The sequence below is a fragment of the Pipistrellus hanaki genome, assembly GCF_964339955.1.
Source record: "Pipistrellus hanaki genome assembly, chromosome: 2".
Classification (NCBI taxonomy): Eukaryota; Metazoa; Chordata; class Mammalia; order Chiroptera; family Vespertilionidae; genus Pipistrellus; species Pipistrellus hanaki.
Genome location: NC_140504.1, coordinates 133,943,586 through 133,967,999, shown reverse-complemented (window position 1 = coordinate 133,967,999; position 24,414 = coordinate 133,943,586). Strand labels below are relative to the sequence as shown.

General features: G+C 35.8%; 1 protein-coding gene across 7 annotated transcripts in view; it reads right to left on the bottom strand.

Annotated features, from left to right (window-relative positions):
* The window catches only part of EVI5 (ecotropic viral integration site 5), a gene marked incomplete at its 5' end in the record, with an annotated part of 180,047 nt that overhangs the window by 86,907 nt on the left and 68,726 nt on the right, over positions 1-24,414 (bottom strand). For 3 of the 7 annotated variants that reach the window (XM_084873411.1, XM_084873407.1, XM_084873406.1), the window contains 3 exons: positions 11,810-11,956; positions 12,518-12,550; positions 14,355-14,408. In XM_084873411.1, coding sequence (XP_084729537.1) covers positions 11,810-11,956; positions 12,518-12,550; positions 14,355-14,408 — 234 coding nt within the window. The remainder of the gene's footprint in view (positions 1-11,809; positions 11,957-12,517; positions 12,551-14,354; positions 14,409-24,414) is intronic. The other 4 variants (XM_084873412.1, XM_084873408.1, XM_084873413.1 and 1 more) reach the window with 2 other exon arrangements.

Below are 24,414 nucleotides of genomic sequence, written 5' to 3'. Positions count from 1 at the left end.
GTTACATTTCACACTAAATTGAAATGAATAGAAAGCATTTTTATAATTCTTCCACCTGGACCCTACTGTTTTGAGCCAGAGGAAGTTTTTTGATACAAACGTGTTACTGAAAATTAAACAAACATTGAAATGCCTTTAAAAAATATTCAGGATGAATCTAACTCCGCTTAGCCACTTTCACCCTGGACAATTATATTCACACACTTTTGTTGGACAAAAAGTATTTTTGTTTTAAAATCAATTAGATAGGATGATCCATTCTGTGGATAGCAGTCAGCCTCCTTCCTAGCCACTTCCATCACTGTCCCCAAACAGGCTTATGAACAAAGTGGTCATGGTGACAGGGAGAAAGGTTATGCATGGGCTCAACAACATGGATTTCCATTCACTGAGGCTATGGCCACTGCCGACTGTCCAATCTGCCAGGAGCAGAGACCAACACCAAATCCCTGATATGGCACCAATCAGTCAGCTACCTGGTGGCAGGTTGATTACACTAGACCGTGGTCAGCAAACTGCAGCTCTTTGGCCCCTTGAGTGTGGCTCTTCCACAAAATACCACAGCCTGGGCAAGTCTATTTTGAATAAGTGGCATTAGAAGAAGTTTAAAAAATCTGGCTCTCAAAAGAAATTTCAATAGTTGTACTGTTGATATTTGGCTCTAATGAGTTTGTCGACCACTGCTCTAGACCATTTCCAACATGGAAGAGGCAACATTTTGTTCTTACTAGACTAGACACCCACTCAGGCTGTGCATTCCCTGCAAGCAATGTGTTTGTCAAATTAGCATCAATGGACTTAAAGAATGCCTTATCTACCAGCATTGCTTATGAACACAGAACTCACTTCACAGCAAAAGAAGTGCAATGATGGGCTCAAGTTCACAGAATTTGTTAGTCTTACCATGTTCCTTAATATCCTGAAGAAAATGGCTAAACAGAACAGTGGAATGGCTTTTCTGAAGACTTTGTTACAGTGACAGCTAAATGGCAATACCGTGAAGGACTGGAGCAAGGTTCTCCAGAAGTATGAATATGCTTTGAATCAGTGTCCAATATATGGGTGTGTTTTTCCCCCTCTCCATAATAGGGATTCACAGATACAGGAATCAAGAGGTAGAAATAGGAATGATACCACTCACTGTTACCCCTAGTGACTCACCAGCAAAATATCTGCTTTGAGACTCTACACTCTGCTGATCTTCAAGTCTTAGTTCCAGAGGGAGGAATGCTTCCACCAAGAATCACAACAATAATTTCACTAAACTGGAAGCAGACTCACCTGGCCACTTTGAGATCCTTATACCTCTGAATCAATAGGCAAAGAAGGGAGTTAGGTGCTGGCTGGGTGACTGATACAGACTACCAAGGAGAAACTGGACTACTAGTCCACAACAGAGATTAGGAAGAGTATGCCTGGAATACAGGAAATCCTTTAAGGTGTCTCTTAGTATTATCATACCCCATGATTATGGTCAATGAAAAATGACAACAAACCAATCTAGAACCTTCAGAAATGAAGGTTTGGGTCACCCCACCAGGTAAAGAACCAAGACCAGCAAAGGAAATAGAGTGGGTAGTGGAAGAAGGTAGTTAATCATAAATACTAACTACCACCACATGACCTATTACAGAAATGATGGTAATTATCATAAGTAGTTCTGTTTTATAAATTTTATTGTTGAGAATATTACAGACCCCCCCACCCACCAGGCCCCTGCACACAGTTCCAACCCTGGCCTAGGCCTTTGACACCCTATTATCTATGTCCATGCATATATGTATATGAGTAGTTCCTTTTAATTTTGCTATGAATATGTTTGTGTGTGCATCTATCCACTTATCTACCTACCTATCTTCTTTTCTCTTATTCCCTTATCTATATATATAAAAAGCCAGCGACTCTAACAGTCTTAATAACTATAATGACCGGTCGCTATGACGCCCACTGTGACCAGCAAGCCTGCCGATCAGGGGATGGGGCTGGCCGGCTAACCTCTTGGCCCCTCCCCCTGCCAGCCTGCCCCTGATCAGGCTCTCCCAACTTATCAAGAGCTAGCCACAGGCCAAACGCCAGCCCCCACCTTCCCCGTGCCCCACTATAATAGGCCCAAAGTCCCTCCCCCTGGTTGGCCTGCCCCAGATTGGCCCCCCCCACCCCATCAGAGGCAGGGCCAGTTGGTCAACTGCCCATGGCCCCTCCCCCAGGCCACTGGCCCCCAATCAGCACCCCCTACCCCATTTGGGGGTGGGGCTGGCCGGCCCACTGCCCACAGCCCCTCCCCAAGGTCAGCCTTGCCCCCATTCGGCCCCACAACCCCAATCAGGGACAGGGCCCACTGGCCAATTGCCCACGGCCCCTTCCCCTAGCAGGCCCTGATTGTGGTGGGCCAGCTGGCCAACCTCCTGCCATCTCCTCCTCCCAACAGGCCCAGCCCCGATCCACCCCGATTGGGGCCAGGCCGGACAGACCCCACCCATGCAGGAATTTGTCCACTGAGCCTCTAGTTTAATATAAGATGCATTAACTTTATATTATAGTACTAGATAAGTACTGTTAATTTAACATCCTAATATTTAAGTTACAGGATATCAAGAAAACATCACTCAAGGACTTTACCTCCTCTCTGGGGAAGGCTTTAGTGCATTTTTGATTGTGTGTAAGATAACTGCATCGTGTTAGGCAGAATTATGACTTTTTATTATGATCTTATGTGGAGATTAAGTATGGTTTATGGAGATGCACATGGGTGCCAAGTTGATAAGGGGTGGACTTGTGATGGTTTATTTTATGTGAAATTGGCTAGGCCATGGGATCCCCAGATTAAACATTACTTCTGGGTGTGTCTATGAGGGTGCTTCCAGATGACTTAATAGACTGCCCTCCTCAGTGTGAGTGAGCATCATCCAATCTGTTGATGGCTAAATAGAACAAAAAAAGGAGAAAGGTAAAATTCATTTCCTGACCTAGCCAATTTTGCTCAGTGGGTAGAACACTGGCCCATGAACTGAAGGGTTCCAGTTTCGATTCTGTTCAAGGTCACATATCTCATTTGCAGGCTTGATTTCTGACCCCAGTCAGGGGGCAGGTGGGAGACAACCAATCAATGTACCTCTCTCACATTCATGTTTCTATCTCTCCCCCTCCCTTCCACTCTCTCTCTGAAAAATTGATGGGAAAATGTCCTTGAGTAAAGATTGACTAAATAAAATAAAATAAAAATAGCATTCTTTTTAAAAACTTTCATTTCCTTTCTGCCTGCTTGTGCTCCTCCTGACAGTTGGACTGAAATTCTGGGATTTATACCACTGGCTTCCCAGGCTCTCTGGTCTTAGACAGGAACTATACCATTGGCTTTTTCCTAAGTCTCAGATAGCAGATTGTGCGGCTTCTCATCCTTCATAATGGTGAGCCAATTCCTCACAATAAATCTGTGTGTGTGTGTGTGTGTGTGTGTGTGTGTGTGTATGGGGGGGGGGGAGAAAGATAGATATTAGTCTGTTTACCAGACTAATACAAGGTAAATTATATAAATAAGATTAATTTGTTGATTAGGGGTTTTATTGTTGTTTGTTTTTGGTCCGTTTAAAATTTGACCCATTGGAGCTTCTGCAATTGCGTTCTCTCTTTTGGTCATTGTTTTCTACTATTTTGAATTTTCCCTGTTGAAACTTTCGGGGATCTAAGTTTTGTCAGGAAAGTGATACTTGTGATACTTCTATCAATGTTTAGTCTATTAAAAATTTTACCTTATCAGTTTTAACTCTTTGCAAGTTTTGTTTTTGTTCTCTCTCTCTGTGTGTGTGTGTGTGTGTTTTGTTACTAACAATCTATGCCATTAGCCAATCTGATAGAATCATAATAACTGAATAATGTTAACATTAATTCTAATAACAGCTACCATTGATTGAGCATTCACTACATACAAGGCATTATTCTAAAGTACAGCACACTTAAGTCTCAACAACCCTCTCTTATACCCAGGACAAACTGTAGCACAGAGAAGTTAAGTAACTTGTCCAGGGACACACAACCAGTGAGTGGCAGGATTGGCATCGAAGTGGCCATGTTAAAATATGCTGCTGTGGACTGTAAAATACCTGTTTGTTTTTTCCATAAGAGAAAAAAAGTACTATTTATAAAACAGGGTTTAAAGTTTATAATGATGATGATGATAGGAGCTAATACCTAGTGAGTACTTATAACTGCTACACAAACGCTAAGCGCTTTATATTCTCATTTAACCCTCACCTCTTTTTTAAAAATTTATTATTTATTAAAGTATAGTTGACAGATAATACTGTATTAGTTTCAGGTGTACAACATAGTGATATGACATTTATTAATCTTACAATGTGATCATCACATTAAGGCCAGTAACCATACAAAATTACCACAATGCTGAAGAAAATGTTAAAACAATTATTACCATTATAGAGGACTCTCGTTCACTATTTAAGCTGAAAAGAAAAAGTGATTACAAATGGATGTAAAACATTTAATCTTAGACTAAGGTCAAAATTAATTTGGGGATAAACCTCTGTCCAGATTTATAGGCATATTAATCAATAACGTAAGAGTTTATCAAACTCTTAGATTGTAGTCCAGCTGGTGTGGCTCAGTGGTTGAGTGTCAACCCATGAACCATGACCATTCAGGGCACATGCCCGGATTGTGGGTTTAATCCTCAATAGGAGCCATGCAGGAGGTCCCTGATCAATAATTTTCTCTCACCATTAATGTTTCTATCTATCTCTCCTTCTACCTTCCTCTTTGAGATCAATTTTTAAAAATTTAAATAAATAAAAATGAAAAAAAAAAAACTCTTAGACTATAGCCGAAACCAGTATGGCTCAGTGGTGGAGGGTCGGTCTGCGGACTGAAGGGTCCCAGGTTCGATTCCGGTCAAGGGCATGTACATTGGCTGCGGGCACATCCCCAGTGGGGGGTGTGCAGGAGGCAGCTGGTCGATGTTTCTCTCTCATCGATGTTTCTAGCTCTCTAGCTCTCTCCCTTCCTCTCTGTAAAAAATCAATAAAATATATTTTAAAAAAAGCTCTTAGACTGTAAATTCATCACTCTAGAAAGACTTACATCAACTGACCATTATTATAAATTAAATGCCTTTTTCTTGAAATGTCACTCAAATAAAGCTAAGCAGTATTATATTATAACATAGGAAGAGATGTTGAGGGGGTAGGAGGGGAGAAAAGTCTCTTTATAGAGGAGCATTAGCTAGTTAAGTGTAGAAGAAAATGAAATATGAAAATCATCATTTTGGAAACCCAATCAGTGGATGCTAAAACCAGTAAGTAAAAGGTCAGTGAATAGAACACAAGATATTTACTTGGTACAAAAATATTTCCCAACAGATTATTTAATAGTTGCAAAGAAGAAACCAAATGTTTACAAGGGCAAGAGTCAACGGAACCAAACTTAGGATGGTAATCAAACTCAGCATCACTAAATGGTAAGAACAACTTATATTATGTACTTTCTGATTTAAATCAAAATAAAGTTCACATCATTATCTATCATCCAAATGTTAAAAATGTTTAACTGAATCTAGTTTATAGGAAATATGATACCACAAGGAAGGAATCAGACACATGCAGAATATCAGACAACAAAACTTGGCTACATTTGTAAAAAGTCAATGTCATACATGATACTGGATATTTCTCCTTTAATCAGTCTAGACAGAGGTTTATCAACTTTATTAATCATTTCAAAGAACTAGTTTTTTATGTATTTCTCCATTTTTGTTTTGTGCTATTTTAATTTCATTGATTTCTACTTCTACTTGCTTTATGTTGAATTTATTCTTATATGTCTAGATTTTTAAGATAGAAGGAAACTTATTTCCTTTCCTAATATAAGCATTCAATACTATAAATTTTCTACTAAGTACTGCTTTAGATGGATCCCATACATTTTAATGTTTTTTATTGAATGATTTCAGAGAGAAGAAGGGAAAGGGAGAGGAAAAGACAGGAACATCGATGATGAGAGAGAATTCCTCAATCGGCTGCCTCCTGTGCACTCCCTACTGGGGATCAAGGCTGAAACCCAAGCATGAGTCCCGACCGGGAATAGAACCGTGACTTCCTGGCTCATGAGTTGATGCTCAACCACTAAACCATATGGATAAAGTTATGTCTTCATTTTCACTTAATTCAAAATATATTTTAATCTTCTTTGAAATTTTCTCTTTAACAATAGGTAAAAATATGTAGTTTAATTTCCAGATATATGGGTATTTTCCAGATATATATTATTAGTTTCTAACTGAATGCTGTTAGTCAAAGAAGATACTCTGTGTCTCCTTCAATTACTTTAAAATTTTTTAATTTTATTTTATGGCCCAGAATATCGTCTAGCTTTGTAAATGTTCCATGTGCGCTTAAAAAGAATATGTATTGTGCTAAACATGTATTCTGATAAAAAGTGTTCCATAAATACCAATCAGCTCAAGTTGGTTGACAATGCTGTCTAGGTCTTCTTTAACCCATACTGATTTTCTACCTAGTTGTTTCATTGATTACGGAGAAAGGGGTATTGAAGACTCCAACTGTAACTGTGGATTTGTCCATTTCACCTTTCAGTTATATCAGTTCAGCTTCATGCTCTCTATTAGGAGCAGACATACGTTTGGAAACATATTCCTAAACACATACAATTACATATAGATTGTTATGCCTTCTTGGTGAACTGGCCCTATTACTATCACAAAATGTCCCTCTTTATTCCTGGAACTATCCTTTGTTTTGAAGTCTACTTTGTCTGACATTAATACAGACATTCCAGCTTTCTTTAGTTTAGTGTTTCCACAGTATATCTTTTTCATCTTTTTACAATTTCCCTCCCAGTACAATTAATACCCTGTGTCCAACAGTTACAGGCAGATTACCTTGATCCTTCACTCCTGGAAATGTTTGGGGATTTTCCAGATATATATTATTAATTTCTAACTGAATGCCCTTAAGAGTCAAAGAAGATATTCTGTGTCTCCTCCAATTACTAGGGGGTGGAGAACCACCCTCATTAGTTGTTATGCTATTATATTTACATTTCTTTTTTTAAATATGTTTTAATTATTATTATTATTTTAGAAAGAGAGGAAGGGAGAGGGATAGAGATAGAAACATCAATCTGCTGCTTTCTGCACACACCACACTGAGGGATTAAAGCCTGCAACCTGGGAATCGAAACTTGACCTCCTGGTTCATGGATCGACATTCAACCACTGAGCCATGCAGGCTGGGATCTTACATTGACAGAAGTTCATCCATATTATAGCAGTACTTATTCCTTTTTATGGCTGAATGATATTTCATCATATGTATATATCACAATTTTTTAATCCATTCTTCTATTAATAGTCTCTTGGTCTGTGACCATTCTTTTGTGAATAATGTCTCCACAAATGTGTGGATACCAATTTTCTATTCTTTGAGGTATATATCTAGTAGATGTGTGTATACCAATTTTCTATTCTTTGAGGTATATATCTAGTAGATGAATTAATGGTAATTCTATAAAATAACTCTATTTTATATGGTACCTCTTTTTGAGGAACCACAAAATGGTTATCCACAGTAGCTGACCTTTTTATATTTCCACTAACTTTGTACAAGGGTTCCAATTACTCCATCAATGTGCCAACACTTATTTTCTGTTTAGCTTTTTTTATTAGAGCCATCTTAGTGAATGTGAACGGGCACCTCATGTGGTTTTATATGCATTTCCCTAAAGACTAAACATGTTGAGTGTCTTTATATGTTCTTGTCCACTTGTAAATCTTTGAGAAGAGATATATTCAAGTCCTTTGCTCATTTTAAAATTGGGTTGTTTGTCTTTTTGTTGAGTTTTAAGTTCTTTATATATTCTGCATGTAAATCCGCATCAAATACATGTTTTGCAAATATTTTCTACCATTCTGCAGCCTGCCTTTTTATTTTCTGGATAATGTCCTTAACATCACCTAAAATTTTATTTAATATATTTCTCCTCAACTAAAACATACACTTCATGTAATACCAGACCTTCTTTTTCTTGTTTACTATTACACTATCAGGAAGTAGGACAATACTTTGTACATTATTTTTCCAGTGAATAACTGAATACATGGCTCTATTATCAAATTGTCACATCAGAGTCATATAGAATTGAGCAAAATACAAAGTGTTTACACAAACTAAACCTGATAGCTTGACAATAAATACAGAATAGTCAGATTGTTTTCTTTCTCATGACTATGTATTTTGGCTGCTACTTATATTTGTAGAAAAGGGGAAAAAGAAGCGTTATATAAAGATCTGGGTCCAAAAAGTAACACTTCAGTGTCCATTTACTATGGTCTTGGCATGGAAAGAATTTTAACTAAAAAAAAAAAAAAAAAAAAGATTTGGGAAACAGCTTCCAGTCAGGCACGTGATCATGACAGTAAACAACCAACTTAGATATTGTGTTCTGAGCACATTTAAGATAGGCTAGGCTATGACGTTCATTAGGTTAGATGTATTAAATGCATTTTTGACTTAACAATATTTTCAACTTATGGCTTTATGGGACATAATTACATTGTAAGTAGAAGAGCATCTATATTGCCAGTAGAAGGTGGTGGTGGTGATTATATTGGTAATTCAATACTTACTGCTGGAATACAGATTTAAATCCTTATTCTGAGTTCTGAAGAATTCATAAAGTTATACTGAAGGTCAAAAACCTTTAGCAATAGATGTTCACTTTATATTAGTATTATGCTCACTATCTGCTAAGCAACTACTCTATTTGTCAAAATTCAAATGAATAAGATTTTGTGTTCTTGCATCTTAAGTACATTCTGCTTTCTGGAGCAACATCAAACAAAGGCTAAATAATCCTATATAATAAAGAGCTAATATGCTAATTAGACCGAACAGTCAAACGATTGTTGGATGACTTTTGGATGAAGCCGGGGCTGCAAGGGGTTACGAGACCAGCTGAGGCTGCCAGGGGCTCCAAGGGGCTGTGAGGGCTGGCTGAGACAGCCAGGCTGCGAGGGCCGAGCCACATGCACAAATTTCATGCATCGAGCCTCTAGTTCTATATAATAAAACCCTAATATGCTAAGTGTACGATTGTCCAGTTGGCCATTCAACCAATCAAAGTGTAATATGCTAATGATATGCTAAGGCTGCTCAATGACTTGCCATGACATGCACTGACCACCTAGGGGCAGAAATTCCAACCCATAGGTTAGCTTGCTGCTAGGGTCTGGCCAATCTGGACTGAATGAGATAAACCAAACACACGCTAGGTTCCCCGGCTGGCCAACCTCCCATGTCTCTCTCTGGCTCCAATCGTGCACCAGTGGGGTCCCTTAGCCAGGCCTGGGTGCTCTCGCAATCTGGGACCCCTTAAGGGTTGTCAGAGAGCTGGTTTCAGCTCCATAGCAGAACGACCAATCACTATGACGCACACTGACCACCATGGGGCAGATGCTCCATGCAGGAGCTGACCCCTGAAGGTCAGTGCACTCCCACGGGGGAAGCACCGCTTAGCCAGAAGTTGAGCTCACAGCTGGCAAGTGCAGCGGCAGTGGCAGGAGTCTCTCCTGCCTCCGTGGCAGTGCTAAGGATGTCTGACTATTGGATATCCCCCAAGGGCTCCTGGACAAGGGACACCCCCCACCCCCGAGTGCACAAATTTCATGCACTGGGCTTCTAGTTTTACATAAGATTACCTCTCAAATACTTGAAAATGACTATACCTATGGTGTTCTTATAAAAACTTCTTTAGTATAATCTAGCTATATCCTGGGCTTCCACAGTCTTTCCTATACTTCCAGAATATAATCTGCAAACATTTCACATGAGTTCTGGTATTCAAACTAAATACAACACTACAAATGTTCTACTACTTAGAACTGAACTGGATCATTATTCTTCTAGGAAGACCATACTTGCAATTTAGGGGGTGGGTGGGGTTGGGGAGGGAAGGGCAGCCATATTACATTATTGGCTAAGTATTGATTCTGGTCAAAATTTCTAGGTAGATGATATAGCTTTGAATTTTAAACTTAAAGGCAAAGTTACAGATTGGTTTCTATGAAATAATCTTTTATTTCAGTTTCTTATTCTGAATAGTTTAAATATGTTAGAATCCTGATTCACTATCAACATATTAGCGGCATTTCTGAAATATTCCATCCTATACAATTCCGAAACATACTTTACATCATTGTAAATAAAGTAAAATCAGAAATTTAACCAAAGCTCTGTAACTTTCACGTATTTTGTGCATCTCTGCTTTATTTTATCTGTTTTAAAATTTATTCCAAAGAAGAATATCTGCTTAGTGAGCAAACAAATTGAAATAAAATTGAAGTGGGGATCTGCTTTCTCCTGGTTATATCTTAGGCCTATATTTTGTGTCTATCTTGTCCTTGAAAAAAAGCACAAATATTATTTTTGTTACACGTAATTTTCAAAAGCTTCAGTTTATTCTGGCCAACTTTATTTGCCCACTTAACTTTTTCATTATGAACCAACATTCTATATTTTTTTATACATATCTACCCAGAGGTTTCAGTATTTGAAAAACAATGCAAAAAAACTAGTAATTCATAATTCTAATGTACATGACTATAACTTATGTTAAATGTAAATATATACTCATCTATCCTTATAACAAAATCACATTGTACTGATAACTCAGTTCAGCTTAACTCCTAAAATTACTCTCAATTCTGCTTTTTCTATTTTTATGCTTTTATATTATTGACATTTCATACAAAGACAGATCAAAATATTTTAGTTCTATCTTTTGAGTATTCTTTACCACTCCCTTATTCATTTTTTAACCATCTTCAGTAATATTAATAGACAATAATTAATTGATGTTGGTTTTTTCAATTGTCAATTTTTTTTAGTTTTCTGATTTTTATACCCATATGTTTCTTAATTTTACTGAATAAAAGTAATGTCCACTTTGAAGTAATTATGTTTTTTGCTTCCCAATCTGTAAAGAATTTCAGGTTTAATAAAAACCTTTCTCTGCCTACTCTGTCACTATCTAACTCCTACTTGAAAATAGAAAAGTGAAACAAGAAATATCTTTTTCTAAGGTTAACAGCTGACTTTTCTTTTAAACTCTTGTATTCCTGATTAAGATCACTCTAGTCTAAATTTGCCAATGGAAAATTATGTCTAAGTGTCAAAAGACATGATAGTTGTACAATCAGTGGCTGTTCAGTACCCTAAGTTAGTTAACATTATTTTTGTAAGTTTGTTCTTTTTCAATTTAACAACTTCTCAACTTTGGAAAAAATGTAAGCATATACCTTAACTCATAACTTAATGTCTTGGTATAAGAAGGTAAGACTATAGTATTTCATAAGACATTATGATCACCACATTATCAAAGCTTTAAATGAGATAATTACATGTAGTCTACATTGGATAGTATTTCATCCGCACTTTTAACAAAAACTAGCTGAAGTTATGATTTTAAAATTACCCATGGCAAAATACCTATGAAACAGATTTATAAAACTTGAAAAAAGGTCTGACATACATCACTTATTTTCTATTATTGAAAACATAAAGGAAATAGTACCTATTACTAACAAAACTGTAGACAGGAAAAAAAATGTTAGAACGAGGAAACTAGGCCACAATAAGACACTATTACATACATAAAACTGACTCAAAATTTAATTGAAATAGAAAATTATTATAACAAGAACATAGAAGCTGTGCATTTAAAAAGAATTTAAAGGAAAGGAAATGAGAAAGGTGAGAAAAAGTACCACTGGACTCCTTACCCATTGCGGCTGGTGCTGGAGCTTCCTGATGGTATTTTCAGCCTGCTCCAGCTTAGCACTGGCCTCATCACTCTGCTGTTTGATGGTGGCCAGTTCCCGTTTTATGAGGTAGTTTTCCTCAGCCTCCTGGGCTCTTGTCACTTGTCCCTTAGGACATAATTTTTGTGTGTATAAAGCAATTTAGGATAGAGTCAAGAAAGACTGTCTTCGTGAGGTTTAGTTATTTACTTTGACATATTTTTTTAAAATCACCTCAGAGAACAGAATAGCCTAAGCAATTGTTAGCCAGCAGCTCATTATTGCTCCAGCAAATTTGGGGGAACTAAATGAAAAATTCATCTGGCAATCTTAAGAACAATTCTTGTTTCAGTCAATAAAAATTCAATTCATGCAATATTATTGAATTGTACATGCAGGACTAAATGTCAATGAACAAGTAGTTAATTTCACAGAATCCACTGATTGCCATTTTGTAATACTTTAAAATAAGGTTAGCTTTAAAACGTGCAAAAGGTGCTTATTTTAATAAACCAAGATAACACCCTGTTATCAAGAATAAGATTATACCCATATAAACCACCTAAAATATTATTTGGGGGTAGGGGGAATGCATGTAAAATTGCATGCATTAAAATACAAATCTCTACATTTAAGACTTTCCTTAGAAGTTAGAGAAAATGCTAAAAAAGACAAAATAAAAAACTATACCTGTATCAATCTATCTGCCAAGGAAGCACTTTCCTACAAAAGGAAAAATTCAGATAGAAATATAAGAGAAAGAAATAAAATAAAGGTGATAAAATTAGGAATAAGAAGAAACAAAGCATACCCAAATTCCACCTACTTTTCATGTAATTAAAATAAACATGAAGATTTTAAAGCTATTTTTACTGAATGTGCTTTTATTCTTAAATTTTAAAAAATATATTAAAGAATAGGCTGCAGAAAGTCATGTACTAGAAGAGACTAAACACAAATTCCAAGAGGTTTTTCATTATTTGAAACAAGTAAATATCTTCCCTTTAAAGCATCCTTTTAAATCTTTATTTTTTGAGTCAGTCACATTGTCAAGCCACTTATATGAAAGGGAGAAGGAATTTGAGTAAGTAATTCCACTTACAAAGTGTGACAGCAGTTTGTGCAACCCAACTTCCAAAGATGCAAAGCAAGAAAAATATCACAAATGAAATAAATGAGCTCAAGGTAATACACCCTAGCAATAACTGATTAAACTTTTTGGTTGCAGAGTTTGATACATATGTATTTATAGAATTCTAAGTGGACACACATAGGCCATCTAAGTCAATAAAAAAGGCACTTAGTTTTTAGAATCAAAATCCAAGCTTAACTCTTTCTAACAGCACCTTTATCATTGTGAAAGTTCAATAAAATAGAACTGCTTTCTCTGTGAAAATATCTCACTCCAAAGATAAAAGACCACTAGATATATATTTTACTATAAGCTGAGTATTTATTGAAAAACGTATACAATTATTAAAAACAAAAACAAAAACTAAGCTCAATCTTTTTACAGAATCACCAAAAAAGTAGAATTGTCATCAAAGCAACTCTAATAAGATGAAGAAAAAATAGGAAACCTACTTTTGACTTAATATAGTGAACCTGCAATTATCATACATCAAAAATAGGCAGGTAATTAGCATCCTGGTCCTTGTGCAGCACTATTTAATATAAAACCATTAATACTTTCAAACAAAAGACACTTTTTTATTTATTGCTTTTTGAACATTGATCCATAGATTATCAGGGAAGATTTAAAGATAATTGGCAATATCATAAAGAGTACTTTTAAGTTTACTTTCTCTCTCCTTTAATCAAACACAAAACCCCCAAAATACCAAAGACTTTATAAATTCAGATGTTTTTCTTAAAAGATGGTTTTCTTAAAAACCCAAACTCTTACGCTATAGTTTTATTATTCAATACATTCTTATAGTATCAGAAGCAAGACTACAAAAGACATTATATCAAAAGCATAATATAAGAAAGAATGCAATATGTCCACATTTGCCCAGTTATTTTACATGAAACAAAGAGGAATAGATAACAAGTAGTATCAAAATAATTTTAAGGACCAGAAGTTTAAGCACAATTCCCCAATGTTAAAAATCATGGTGAATTTTTAAATAAGAAATCAGTCAGTCAGTTTGACTAAACTTAGAGCAATCCTAGCTAGGCCTTACATGAGTCATCACCACATTTAATATATGGCTAGAAAGTCAGGGTAATATTTGAAAATACTATAAATAACAGATTTTAAATTAAGTTACCTCAAAATAACATACATTTTAGAGATTATATGTAAAGAAAACAAATTTACTATATCTTACTTAAAACTTTAAAGTTTAAGAGCTAGTAGTGATCAATTTTTACTAATGACAAGTTAGTTAATTAAGTAGTAAGCTAGGCAAGCTAAGCAGTTAATAACACAACTTTGGAGACATATAAGCTAGATTTCTTTATATAAAATAGAGGAGAAAATTGTATATTTAACAGAAGGTTACATAAGTAGTCATTTACTTACTTTTTCTAATGTTTCAATGCGTTGCTTTAAAAGCCTATTTTCTGTACGTAACCTCTGGAAAAAAAGAAAAATACAAACAAACAAACAAAAAATTGTTTGGTTGCAAGCATTCCTGAGAGGGGAAAACGTATCTAAATCATAATCCTTTAAAATATATCACATTTTATAAATAAGAAAAGAATCTAAGGAATGATTATATTATTATCTGTCAAATTCTTTAAGATTCAAAGTAAGAAATACATGGCAAATGACTACCTTTATCATTTCAAATGTGGCTAAATTTTAAATATATTCTACAGTACATACAGAAATAAGCCATTTCTTTTCTGTACCTGTCATAATGACTCTTAACCAATACTGTATTTTCTTATATCTTAACATGTGCATTAAATACAAATGATTCTAACTCATTTATCTCCTACAATGCCTATCTACATGAACAATATTCAAATGCCTATCAAACTTTTAAAAAATAAGAAATATGCAAAATGCATGCTCATAGAATAAGTATTAAACTATTTGTTTTTAACTAGACCAGTTTCAATTTATAATGCATATATAAGCCAAGTTGTAGAATTCCTTACATTCTGAAAAGATGAGATATTTTCCATCATGAGGTGTTTTAAATGTAAGAACATTAAAAGCTTGAATTATTAGCACCTTTCTCATAGTTCAAAAAATAAAACCAGATTTTTAAAATTTTCACCTAATTGTTCAATACCTGACTCCCCACCCTGTCAAGTTACTGCCATAAAGTATTAAATCTAAAACACTCTGTGTTTTTTTTTAAAAAAAAATCTTTTTGCACATATCAACCAATATAATTTCATACTAATCCCCTATATAAATTATCCCTTCATTTTAGAATCCACTGTTCTCTCTCCATTTTGTCATCACTCTAGTCTCAAAACTCCTCTTACCTTTTTGTATCAATTTACTCCACAACTCAATCCAGCCATCTTCCAACCCTGCTCTTCCTCTAAATTCCTGCTAAAAAATGTCTTCCTCAGAAATTTCTTCTGTCAATTCAATCTAATATTTTGTCAGTAAATACAAAAATTTAACATAAAGTCTCAGATCAAGAAAAAATATTTTCTATGAATTATTGTATCTTATAGACTACAAATTAGAACAAATAAATCTTAACCTAAAAAATATAACCTTCTAAAATGGAATAAGAATAATCAGAAAACCTGAATAGGCCAATAACAATTGATTAAATTGAAACAGTAATAAAAAATAAAAATAAAATAAATAAATAAAAACTCAAAGCAAACAAAAGCCCTGGTCCAGAGAGCTTCACAGGGGAGTTTTACCAAACATTCAACGAAGAACTAACACCTATCCTCCTCAAACTATTCTAAAAAATCCAAGAGGAAGGAACATTTCCAAGCTCTTTTTATGAGGCCAAAAATATCCTAATTCCAAAACCAGATAAAGACACTAAGAAGAAAGAGAATTACAGGACAATATCCCTGATGAACATAGATGTTAAAATGCTCAACGAAGTATTAGCAAACCAGATCCTACAATATACTGAAAAGATCATACACCATAAGACCAACTGGGATTTATTCCAGGGATGCAAGTTTGTACAATATTTGCAAATCAAAAAACACTGATACATCACATAAACAAATTGAAAGATAAAAATTACATTATCATATCAATTTACATAAAAAAAAGCATTGAACAACATCCATTTTTTATAAAAACTCTCAGCAAAGTGGGAATAGAGGGAGCATACCTCAACATAATAAAGGCCATATTTGACAAACCTACAGCCAACATAATATTCAATGGGCAAAAACTAAAACCATTTCCGCTAAAAATAGGAACAAGACAGGGATGTCCACTTTCACAACACTTAATTCAAAATAGTACTGAAAGTCCTAACCATAGCAACCAGACAAGAAGAAATAAAAAGCATACAAATCAGAACAGAGGAAGTAAAACTCATTATTCAGATATGGCATGATATTGTACAAAAAAAATACTAAAAATGTCACCAAAAACTACTAAATTTAATAAAAGAATTTGGCAATGCAGAAGGATACAAAATTAACATCTACAAATCAATGGCATTTTTATATACTAACAATGAATTATCAGAAAGAGAAACTAAACAAACAATCCCATTTAACATAGCAATAGAAAAAAATTAAGATACCTAGGAATAATCTTAACCAAGGAGGCAAAACACTTGTACTTGGAAAACTGCATGACATTGAAAAAAAGAGACAGAGGAAGATATAAACAAGTGGAAGAATATACTCTGTTCATGAATTAGTAGAATTAACACCATTAAAATGTCCATACTACCCAAAGCAATCTATAGATTCAATGCAATCCCTATTAAATTACCAACAGCATTTCACAGATCTAGAACACATACTCCAAAAACTTATATGGAACCAAAAAAGACCCCAAATAGCCACAGCAATCTTGAAAAGGAACAAAGTTGGAGGGATCACAATACCAGATATCGAGTTATACTACAAACCCACTGCAATCAAAACAGCCTGGTACCGGCACAAGAACAGCATATAGATCAATGGAACAGAAATCCCAGAAATCGATCTAAGTCATTATGCTTAATTAATATTTGACAAAGGAGGTAAGAATATACAATGTGGTAAAGACAGTCTCTTCAATAAACCGTTCAGGGACACGCAAAAAATGAAACTAGGCCACCAACTCACACCATACACAAGAATAAACTCAAAATGGGCAAAAGACTCAAAAGTAAATCATGAAACCATAAAAATTCTAGAAGAAACTACAGGCAGCAAAATCTCTAGACATCCCTCATAGCAACATGTTTTGGGTACATCTCCTAGGGAAAGGAAACTTAGGAGAAAATAAACAAATGGGACTACATCAAAATGAAAAACTTCTGCACAGCAGAAGAAACCATCAACAAAATAAAAAGGGAACCCACCCCACTGTATAGGAGAACATATTTGGCAATGATACATCTGATAAAGGGTTAATATACAAAATATATAAGGAACTCATACAACTTAACAAAGGAAGACAATCCAATTTAAAAAATGGGCAAAGGACCTATATAGACACTTCACAGAAGAGGACATATATAAAAATATATGAAAAAAGTGCTCAAAGTCACTGATCATCAGGTGTGACTTCAGACTACAAAATAGCATGGCAGGTCTACACAAGTAAGCAATAATTAAATGCTGTTAAAGTCTGGGAAGTCAAAACAACAAATGTGATTCTCAAAATGTTCATCAACATAAAATTATAACATTTTGTTTATCCTTAAAGGTTTAGAAGTTCAACCAGACAGTTGAGTGAATAAAGTTAATGTTACAATAATGTTAAAATAATAAAATTTTTAAAAACATTCATCTGGCCAAAACTGGTTTGGACTCAGTGGATAGAGCGTCGGCCTGCAGACTGAAAGGTCCAGGGTTCAGTACCGGTCAAAGGCATGTACCTGGTTGTGGGCACATCCCCAATAGGAGGTGTGCAGGAGGCAGCTGATCGGTGATTCTCTCTCATCGATGTTTCTAACCCTCTATCTCTCTCCTTTCCTCTCTGTAAAAAATCAATAAAATACATTATAAAAAAAAAAAAAAAAAAAAACATCTGGATTTCTTTTCCCAACCCCTTTAAATCTCCTGAAATTCTGCTATAAATAAAAATATAATATTTTCCACCAAAGATCTACTGAAATGTCTTAATACCACTTTTTAAGAAAATCACCAATTCCTCATTTGTGTGATATCCACTTCAACATGAACTGATAACTATATAGATTTTATCAATTAGTAAAGACTACTTCAGGATTACCTATTACATTTCGGGAGTTTATCTTTTTTGGATTAGTTACCACAGTATTTTGGTCCCCCAAAGCTCAAGTATTAGTGTACTAAATTAGTAAAGAGACTAGGTTCTAAAGTTAGGCAGAGTTAGATTCAACTTCTTACTCTACAATTAACACCTGTGCATGCCATTTATTGTTTTAGACTCTCCATTTCCTCATGTAGAAAATTAAAGAGTAATAAACCCTACAATACTAGAAGAATTAAATAAGATAGCATAGTGCTTAACATATATATCAAACACTTGGTTAGTGCTGAGCACTGCTCATATTTTTTAAGTTAGGCATGAATATTTTTTACTTCATCTTTTACAATTATTCTTCAGATTTTTTACTTCTCTGGAATACTGTAAGGAATTATATTCGACTGGGTTTGTTAATGTGTATTTTGTGGGGAAATTAATGTGTTTATACAACTTGTAGTTATTTTTGTCTATCTTTAATTCATCTTTTTAAAAACAACTGTATGCAAAGTTTTTCAGAGTTTATTTCTTAGGTTCTATTCTATTTTTCAGTTAAGTTAGTCCTATATATGCTTTTATTTTTACTTTACATGAAACTGCTTTGAAGATATTTTTGAAATGTTTGTTGCTAATACATAGGAAAGTTAACAACTAAAATGTCTGATTTCTCACAAATCTTTGAGCATCTTTCTTTTTAATCATATTTTCTGAAACTAATTAAGAGTGTTTTTGGGGGGAAGGGGGGCAATGGTAAGATATGTACACATATAACACCTTAATAAAAAAAATGAAAAGAAAAAAAAAGTGTTTTCTAACTTTTAAGAAAAAAACAGAGAAATCTCAATAGAAATGTACACTTTAAAAAAAAATTTACAAAAAGGCTTCTGACCTACCAAATTAGAAAAAAAAAATCAGATTTGAGAGTGAGAGCAAGAATGAAATACCTAATGTTGGCAATGTATTAGTGAAATGGAAAACTCACTGCTAAGAAGGATATATTCTGGAAATACTTTTGAGGAAATTCACGTAGTGCAAATCAAACACCTTAAAAATATTAACATCAGCCGAAACCGGTTTGGCTCAATGGATAGAGCGTCGGCTTGGGGACTGAAAGGTCCCGGGTTCGATTCCGGTCAAGGGCATGTACCTTGGTTGCGGGCATATCCCCAGTAGGGGGTGTGCAAGAGGCAGCTGATCGATGACTCTCTCTCATCGATGTTTCTAACTCTCTATCTCTCTCCCTTCCTCTCTGTACAAAATCAATAAAATATATATTAAAAAAAAATATTAACATCATATAATTCTACTATTTACAACTGGCTAGGGAAATTCAAGGTACCAAGAAAACTTTATAGACAAGATTCTAACTATAAGCATACTAGAGGCCCAGTGCATAAAATTTGTGCTGGGGGGCAGGAGGGGGTGTCCCTCAGCCCAGCCTGCACCCTCTCTAATCTGGGACACTTCAAGGGATGTTGACTGCTCATTTAGGGGGCCTGATCCCACTGGCGGATGGACATCCCTCTCACAATCCAGGACTGCTGGCTCCCAACTACTCACCTGCCAGTCAGCCTGATCACCCCAACCACTCCCTGCCAGCCTAATCAACACCTAACTGCTCCCTTGCCAGCCTGATTGCCCCTAATTGTCCTCCCCTCAGACCTGGTTGCCCCCAACTGCCCTCCCCTGAAGGCCCGGACATCCCTAATTTCCCTCCCTCACCAGCCTGGAAGCCGCTAACTACTCTCCCCTGTGGGCCATCTTGTGTCCACATGGGAGTGGCCATCTTGTATGTTCCAGTGATGGTCAATTTGCATATTACCTCTTTATTATATATTATATAGGATATAAGTAATAAAAAAAAAAAGCGAGAAACATCCCAAAATAGGAAAACCTTGGTTTCAAAGAACCTACTCTTCAATCATCATCTATTCTTTCCAACATACTTATTTCATGACATAACCCAAGTGCAACTATCATCCTTCTCATAAGAATAATCCCGTGATCCCATCAACTTTTCATCGTTTCTCACTCACAGATGTCCTCTCTCCCTCTTTCCAAAGTTTAATTTCCAATCATTGTAGACTTTCCCTTGCTTTTATCTTCCCTTCCCTATCTCTTTCTCCGTAGTTAATATATTTGTCTGATGAAACCACTATTCTGGGTCAACATACTGACAACTCTGTGTCTGCATCTATGCTGGAAAATATGACCAAAGAGAACATATTGCTTATTTAAAATTAGCAATCACTAAATTCATTTGTACTCTTAATGTATCTCAGCAATAAATATTTACTTAGTCCATGCCTTCTGCCTCTCGCTTACATCACTATTTCATACTTACTCCACTTTCTTCAAAAACAGCTACCCTCTAACTCACTATCATTTGATAATCTTGCTTAGTATTTCACTGAAGATATTATAGCAGTCAGAAGAGAACTCACAAACTCCTACAACCACATCCTACATTTTACCTGTGTTTTTATGCATACGTTTTGCTTTCTCTCCTGTTATTGTGGAGCCACATTAATAGACCAAATTAGGTCTCCTACCCATACCTCCCAACTTCAGCAATTATCTTGTCATTCATGTATCATCAATTTTTCCTACTTATCACCATAATAATGTGCTTAATAAAAAATGTGTTTATTTCTGCATTAAAAAAATACAAACAAAAAACTCACATAACTACCTTCTACTCTTTTCTTTTGGCTTCTAGATACTATATCTCCATGGAGTTCTGTTTTGCTGCTTTAGCCTCATCTTCCTAATTTTAAATGTTGGCTAACTCTAAGGCTCAATACTTGAAGTCTCTATTTTATCTACTTAAGAATTTCTGGCCTTACCCATGGCATAAATTCAATTTTTTTTTTTTTTTCAGAGAATAAGAGAAAGAGATAGAAACATCAATGATGAGAGAGAACCATTGATTGGCTGCCTCCTGCATGCCCCCCACTGGGGATTGAGTCCACAACCTGGGCAAATGCCCTGACTGGGAATTAAACCATGACCCCCCTGGTTCATAGGTAGACACTCATCACTGAGCAACATCAGCTGTACAAAATACAAATTTTAAGTGTGTGTGCATGTGTGTGTGTGTGTGTGTGTGTGTGTATGAATGTATATGCCCTTTAAATTGAAAATCTACCTGTTTCTCTAGAAAGTAGTATAACCTTTGCGTAGATTCCTCAAGTAATCTCATTCACTCTCATGGCATTATCATGTCAATAACTGTCAAATTTATACTTATACTAGAGGCCCAGTGCACGAAATTCATGCATAGTTGGGGTCCCTCCGCCTAGCCACAGATCGGGGCTGATCAGGGCCATCTTGCCTAGTTCCAATCGGGGCAATCGGGCCTAAAAGGGGCAGGGACCATGAGAGGGTTTGGGGCATGTCTGGCATAGTCCCAACTGGCCAGACTGCAGCAGCAAGCTAACCTACTACTTGGAGCATCTGTCCCCTGGTGTACAGTGCACATCATAGTGACTAGTCCGTTAACTGCTTAGTCAGACACTTAGCATATTAGGCTTTTATATATATAGATTGAGCTTGTCCTCTCCATTCTAACTCTGAATATTCAAGGAGCTATTCAAACATCTCCTAGGCATCTCATACTTTTAAAATATGCAAAATTAGGCTCCTGGCATTTCTCCCCAAACCAGATTCTCCTCAGTCTTCACCATCTCAGGTAACAGGAACTCCATTTTTCTAATTGCTCAGGCCAAAATGCTTGATTCTGTCCCTCTCTTATCTCCACACTCAATCTGTCAGAAATTTACCTTTAAATTTCTCCCAGTTTTCAATTTAAACACTACTATTTTATTTACCATACCTTAAGGTATTTTGTTCTCCTACTTAGCACTTATCATCATCTAAAATACTATACATTTTGCTTTTCTGTTTATTGTCTGATTTTTGTACTAAAATGTAAACTTCATAAGGACAGGAATTGGTTTGATTCATAAACCCATCTCAAGTGTCTAGAATAGAGCTTGGACAATGTAAGATGGCACTATAAATATCTGTTGAATGAATGGCATTAAATAAATTATGCTATTGCATCCCCACTAGATATTATTAATCAGACATTAGTTTTTTAATAAAAAGTTCATAAAATGAGCATCCAAATCCTTCTTACATTACCTACACATTAAAATCTTTCTTGGAAAGCATCACAGTGTATATACTGAACAACTTAAATGAGCCTTAAAAAAAAATCAGAGTTCAAATCCTTTTCACCATTTTCCAGCACTAGCATATTATTTGAGCTCTCTGGTGCTTAGCTTCTCCGTGAAAAGATGGGAATAAAGAAACCATTCAAAATACTATTCTAAGAATGAATGGAGATAATGCATGTAGATGACCTATCATATATTAAATGTTGAATGAATGTGATTGGCAATACTAATACCTCACATTGCTGAAAATAAATTGCTGATTACTTAGATATTTGTCATGACTTCTTTTTTTTCCTGTTAGGCAGTAGATACAAAAGTGATTTTATTTTATTCTCTATTTTTTCAACATATATGGGATATTTCTTAATTTTTTAAATTTAAAAAATGTTAATTTCTGACTAAAAATAAGTCAGGATTTCTAATACCTCTCATTTGCAAAGAAGAAATTTAAATACAGATACTAGGGTTCATATGTTTATCTTAGGTAAAGTAGAAGACAAAAATTTTTTTTTTTCTTTATTCATTTCAGAGAGAGGAAAGAGAGAGGGATAGAAATATCGATGAGAGAATCATTGATGGCTGCCTCCTGCATGCCCCCTATTGGGAATTAAGCGCACTACCCAGGCATGTGCCCTGACACATGACCTCCTGGTATATGGGTTGACACTCAACCACTGAGCCACAACAGCCTGGCAAGGTGCTTCTTTTTTAAAGATTTGTAGGTTACCCTCATATAAGCTAGAATTTTTACATTTTGTACCTCCTTCCTTTCAGGTGGAACATCAATAGATTGGAAAAAGACAATGATAACCATGTTTCCATTAACAAAAGATCTCACACAGTAAAATGTGAGATTCTCCATGTGAAAGCATTGTTATAAATACTAGAGCCCCGGTGCACAAATTCGTGCATGGGGAGGGGAGGTGTCCCTCAGCCCAGCCTGCACCCTCTCCAATATGGGACCCCTCAAGGGATGTCCAACAGTCCATTTAGGCCCGATCCCTCTCACATCCAGGACTGCTGGCTTCCAACTGCTCGCCTGCCTGCCTTCCTAATTGCTCCTAACCTCTTCTGCCTGCCAGCCTGATTATCCCCTAATCACTCCCATGCCAGCCTGATTGATGTCTAACTATTCCCCTGCCAGCCTGTTTGCCCCAAATTTCCTCCTCTGCTGGCCTGGTCACCCCTAACTGCCCTCCCCAGCAGGGTTGATTGCCTCCAACTGCCCTCCCTTGTAGGCCTGGTGCCTCCCACCTGCCCCCCCCTGCTGGCCACCTTGTGGTGGCCATCTTATGTCCACATTGGGGATGGATCTTTGACCACATGGGGGCAGCAATCTTGTGTGTTTGAGTGATGGTCAATCTACATATTACCCTTTTATTAGATAGGATTTTCATATATATATATATATGTTTTATATATATATAAAATTCTTTCTCAGAGAATGGATAAAAATACTTAAAAAGTACATCTTGACCGGATAGGTGACCAACAGATATAATTCTTAGAATAAAAGGTCACCAACCCAAAGGTCTTAGAATTTTAATTAAAGTAAAGAGAGTGGAAACCTTAAAAATACTGCATAATATCAAAGGCTGAAGTTTTGTTTCCATATTTAAGCATAAAATAATTTAATGATCATACTATGTGCTTATATAGAGAACAGTCTAAGACTATGTCCCTGAGGCTTTTGAGGAGCACCAAGAAAAGAAAATACTAGTTTAACAGAACTCATTCCTTCATAAAAGGAACCTCAAGAAGAGAAGAGAGTAAGAAAGTGGCATATCTCATTTTACAGAAAGGCTCATATAATACATGGCTAATCAACTATAAATAAGTTGATCATCTGATCATGACTGATCCAATAAACAAGGTGGTCATCTGATTATGACTGAGATAAGTTGCCAGGTCCAAGTCAAAATCAGACATACCAAATTTTAAGTGAAAAAAGTTCAGTCACACAAAAATTGTTTGGCTTTGCCTTTGGGTGGAGGGTGGGGGGTATGAGGACATGAGGAGTGAAAAAGAGACGGATATGGTATAAGAGTAAGAAAGAACTCTGTGTCAAT